Source organism: Arachis ipaensis, chromosome B10, assembly GCF_000816755.2.
Source record: "Arachis ipaensis cultivar K30076 chromosome B10, Araip1.1, whole genome shotgun sequence".
Lineage (NCBI taxonomy): Eukaryota > Viridiplantae > Streptophyta > Magnoliopsida > Fabales > Fabaceae > Arachis > Arachis ipaensis.
The window spans coordinates 59,569,118-59,574,163 of record NC_029794.2 but is presented as its reverse complement, the minus strand read 5'-3'; the positions used below and the strand labels follow the sequence as shown (position 1 = coordinate 59,574,163).

At 34.3% G+C, this 5,046-nt stretch overlaps 1 protein-coding gene across 3 annotated transcripts; it reads left to right on the top strand.

The window, feature by feature from the left end:
* On the top strand, positions 529-4,756 carry LOC107623965 (amino acid permease 3). Of its 3 annotated transcripts, XM_021113327.1 has the most exons (7): positions 529-586; positions 721-1,132; positions 1,600-1,890; positions 2,403-2,496; positions 3,037-3,251; positions 3,604-3,743; positions 3,836-4,756. In XM_021113327.1, the coding sequence occupies exons 2-7, from the start codon at positions 1,000-1,002 to the stop codon at positions 4,487-4,489; spliced, it is 1,527 nt and encodes a 508-aa protein (XP_020968986.1). In that variant the 5' UTR covers positions 529-586; positions 721-999; the 3' UTR covers positions 4,490-4,756. The 3 variants fall into 3 exon arrangements, with proteins under 3 accessions (XP_020968986.1, XP_020968985.1, XP_016181864.1); XM_021113326.1 differs by having other exon boundaries at positions 535-1,132; XM_016326378.2 differs by having other exon boundaries at positions 537-1,132; positions 1,600-1,833.

The window sequence follows — 5,046 nt, the reverse complement described above, 5'->3', positions numbered from 1 at the left end:
CTCCTAGCGCCGTTTGCGCTCCGTTGTCGACGTCCAGCACCATATGTTGCTACATTTTCATATGTGCATAACCGTCACATGCACATAAATGGAGTCCAACTTGGATGAATCGTTTTGTGATGTCCCATCGTCATTCACTAGTGACAATTTCTCTCATTCACACGTAGTCACCATGGATAATAAGCCAGATATTCACTAGATATGCGGATGGTTAGTCCTTCACTTATGCAGCTGCTTTGTTTAAGTAGTTATTAATAACATGCAGATGTTCAATTCAATTGGTATGCAGATGATTATGTTAATTCTTAATTAGATAGTTGTTTTTTTTTTATTCAGTTTACTCATACACAATTAACAATAGCTAAATATTCAATTCTTTAGATATTTAGATATACGGATGATTATTCTAAAGATAAAATTTAAAAAGTAATTTGAGTGTGAAATATTTTTCTATTTTATTGAACCAATTATATATGGTTAACCGGTTATTTATACCGACACAGTCTGTCCAATCCATTGCATAGCCCCACCATTTCAGTTCCCGAATTCAATTCATACGAATTTAAAGACTCTACGAAGACCGAAAGTAAACTTAATAAACGTTTTTATTCTACTTATTTTTCCTTATTCCTTTTTCCTTGACTACCAACCACAGAGGATCTCTCCTCAACTCGTGACTTTATCTCTCACTTCTATTTATTATTTTTTTTTTTGTGACAGCCTTTTCAGGGCAAATTCTATCACACTCTCCCAACTTTTGGGTGATTCGAAGTGGGAGCTCAGCACAAAAAACCTTCAACCCATCATATCGGAGCCACTTAACATTTTTTTTTTTTAAATGTTAAAACATTAATGAGATGGAAATATCTTCCTTATATTCTGTGTATTGAATTTTGTCACCTAGTAATTTCGCTTTAGCAGAGTGCACACACTCTGAGATATAATCTGCAATATAATCATTCACTCTGAAAGCCTAACTCTCTGTCTCACACAAATAAGATGGTTGAGGACGTAGCTAGCGGCAACCACCACCTCCAACAACAACAACCACAAGCATTTGATGTCTCCGTTGAAGGGTATGAACACAGAGATTCCAAGTTCTTTGATGAGGACGGCCGCCACAAACGAACTGGTAAACTTACATGCTCTGAACTCCACTAAAAATTTTCTTATCTATCCAATAATGCATTTCTGAGTTGGAATTTTCCAAGGGAAAAAAAAGGATTTAGGAGTACAATCGAATTTAGTTTACTCTTCAAAATCTTCCCTTCGGATTCCAATGTGAACCAAACCCATAAATGGAGTATTAAGGAATGAAAAGAAAAAAAAAATTAATCTCATAGTTTTAGTCTTCACATAATTTTCTTTGTTTCTCGGTTTCTTTCTGTAGTTAGCAGACTGATTTTACATTTTCTTTAAATATTAAGTTCAACTTTTTAGATGTTAAGATGATGGTTTAACCTTTAGATTTTAAAAAATGAAAAATATTTCCTGAACAGCACTCCTCCTGCATTTTTTTTAATTCGTTTTTGAACCATCTTCGTGTTAGTGACAGATGATTATGAGTTTAACATTTTTGTGCTTGAAAAACTATAACAGGTACTGTGTGGACTGCAAGTGCGCACATAATAACGGCGGTTATTGGCGCTGGGGTGTTGTCCTTGTCTTGGGCTATAGCTCAGCTTGGTTGGGTTGCTGGTCCTGCTGCGATGATTCTCTTCTCTCTTGTTACCTACTACACTTCCACTCTTCTATCTGTTTGTTACCGTACCGGTGACCCAGTTAATGGAAAGAGAAACCACACATACATGGATGCTGTTAGATCAATTCTTGGTATGTTATGCCACCAGATTCAATTCACCAAAGCAATTTTTTTGGGGCTGGAAACTGGTATGGGTAACTGGATAACCAGAATAGTCCAACTCGAATTAAAACCTAAACCCAAATCAAGTTAATTATAAATGATAAAGAAATGTTAGATGAACAAATTATTTTTATAGTAAATCTAACCATGTATTTTTTCTTTTATAACGTATTATTTTTTTAACAAATTTTTTTTATTATCAATACTTAAGTTATTGAAGCAATGTAGTTGAACTTGACTTGGTCATGTAGCATTCCTGTATAAGATATTTATTCCAACAAAATGGTTCAAATTTTATTTTTTGTGAACTTTGACAAACTACATGATCTTTAGATCACATTTACTAAGCTTTGTCAAATTTTTGTAATCTTTGGAGGCTGGCTTGTTAGCAACTATTTTATCCGACCTAGAATATTTTAGGTATTTCGCAGTGGTTTATTCTAATCAATTTTAGCCTATTTCATCTTTGAAACATATAAAAAATAAAAGTATACTTTTGAATTTTCAATCTTGGGTGGTGCTGTTTGAACATATGCAGGTGGCTTTAAGGTCAAGATTTGCGGTTGTATTCAGTATGCTAACCTTTTTGGCGTTGCCGTTGGGTACACAGTAGCAGCTTCCATAAGCATGATGTGAGTGACATTGAAATTAGCTATGAATAATGTGAAATATTTGAAAGACTTCTTTTTGTTATTAGGGAAACTCCCCATGCTACTAATTTTTAGTATGTTTAAGTTGACTTTAGGTGAAATTGATAATTGAGAGCTATTAGATGAAAATTTAGTCAAATCAATCAAATCTTTTAACGGCTCTCAGTTATCAACTTCACGTGAAGTCGACTACACCTGAGTTTCCACCTTTATCATTACTTAAGTAATATAAATATTAAATTGTCTTTAGTAAATTAATTTTATTAATTTATGTGTATAAATTCTAAAAAATATAAGTGTAAACTATATTGATTCATATTTACAAATTTTAGTAAATATAAATATAAATTATATGATTTTTGTGTGTAAAATTTTTGTAAATATGAATGCAAATTATTATTAGCCAAGGACGGACAAAAAATCATAATATTAGCATTTGTCTTTTTTTTATTTTTGCAAAGCAATGCAAGAAATATGCCGTAATTGGATGTGTTTTTGGGTTGGTTGTTGATGATGAAACAGGGCAGTCCAAAGGTCTAATTGCTTCCACAGTAGCGGTGGGAAGGATCCGTGCCACATGAATAGCAATGTGTACATGATTACGTTTGGTGTTGCGGAAATTATCCTCTCCCAAATTCCAGACTTCGATCAGTTATGGTGGCTTTCCATTGTAGCTGCTGTCATGTCCTTCACTTACTCGATAATTGGACTGGGTTTGGGTGTTGGTAAAGTCGTAGGTATGATTCTATTCAATTAAGCAAAAAAGGGATAAATTTTCGATCTAATTTCTAAAGATTCACGTGTTAAATTGCTCTATAAATTTTAATTGGATCAGGTTAACTAACGTGTATAAGCATCGACTCAGTAAATTGGATTAGTAGGTTATGTGATGCATATAATTGATTTGGATAAAATAGCAAAGTTTGTCTATAAGAAAATTATACAGGTGATAATATTTTTCATGTGAAAGCAAAAATTCAAACCTTTTAAAAGAAATTCAGCAACATGTTTGTTATGCGTAATTCGGTACTTCGCTATTGTGTATTTCATTCATTGGCAAGAATTTGACTTGAATTGGACATGCAACAGAAAACAAGAGAGTAAGAGGAAGCCTAACCGGCATAACTGTTGGGACTGTGAGTGAGAGTAGAAAAATTTGGAGAACCTTCCAAGCACTTGGCGACATAGCCTTTGCTTACTCATACTCAATGATCCTGATAGAAATTGAGGTACGCTTTCCTTTTCACTAAATCTTGTTACATTAAAGTGACAAGTTTCAACGTTTAAATTGAAGTCTATATGGTGGGTGTTAATGAAACAGGATACTGTCAAATCTCCTCCAAAAGAGTCCACAACAATGAAGAAGGCTACTTTCATTAGTGTAGTAGTCACAACCTTTTTCTACATGCTATGCGGCTGCTTTGGATACGCTGCTTTCGGAGACTCGAGCCCCGGAAACCTTCTCACTGGATTCGGATTCTACAATCCGTTTTGGCTGCTTGACGTAGCCAATGCTGCCATTGTTGTCCACCTTGTTGGCGCATACCAAGTGTACTGCCAGCCCCTTTTCTCATTCATAGAGAAAACGGCCACGGATAGATTCCCAAACAGTGATTTCGTCAACAAAGAAATTAAAATACCGATCCCAGGGTACCATCCGTATAAACTCAATCTCTTCAGATTGGTGTGGAGGACAATTTTTGTCATCATAACAACTCTTTTATCAATGCTACTTCCATTTTTCAATGACATTGTGGGGCTTCTTGGAGCCATTGGATTTTGGCCCATAACAGTGTATTTTCCGGTGGAGATGTACATTGTTCAGAAGAGAATACCAAAGTGGAGCACAAGATGGGTATGCTTATACATGCTTAGTTTTGCTTGCCTTATAGTTAGTGTGACAGCTGCAGCAGGTTCTGTTGCTGGGATCATCGACGATGTAAAAGTTTACAAGCCATTTAGGACTAACTACTAATTCAGTAGGATAAACTTAGATGTTAGGGATCACCATTCGTGTTTATATGAAAGCTTGGTTTGGTGATCTTGTTTAACTGCTCTGTCTTTAATTTCAGTTGTGTCAAATAAGAAATAAGAAGTATCTCACCGATGCTCTATGTTTAATTTACAAAGGACATAGGGGCACTCAATCGTTAACTTATGAGTATATGTCAAATTAGGTTCCTAAAAACTTCTGCATAAGATGTATTGGTTTCTAAGAAAAATTTATTACATTGAGTTCCCTAAACTTTATAAAAGTAAGGTATATAAATCTTTACGTTAGTTAGATGTATTGTTTTCACTTGAACAATAAATTCTCTAAATTATGACAAAAGAATCAATATATGTTCTTTTTATAAAGTTCAGAGATCTCAACATAATAAATTTTTTTGGTGGAGGGTGGGGGAGGATGAAAACATCTAATGCGAAATTTCTTAGCGACCTATTTGAATATATACTCTTAACTTGTTTTAGGTTAGTTTTAGTTTTAAGCTTTAGAGTAGTTTTAAAAAGAGAAACTCTTCCTTCTTTTTT

Excerpts from the sequence above, each read along its gene's own strand:
- LOC107623965 (XM_021113327.1), top strand. The coding sequence starts at position 1,000 with ATGGTTGAGGACGTAGCTAGCGGCAACCACCACCTCCAACAACAACAA. Across the intron at positions 1,133-1,599 it reads CGGCCGCCACAAACGAACTG|GTACTGTGTGGACTGCAAGT; the intron begins GTAAACTTACAT and ends AAACTATAACAG. Across the intron at positions 3,252-3,603 it reads GGGTGTTGGTAAAGTCGTAG|AAAACAAGAGAGTAAGAGGA; the intron begins GTATGATTCTAT and ends GACATGCAACAG.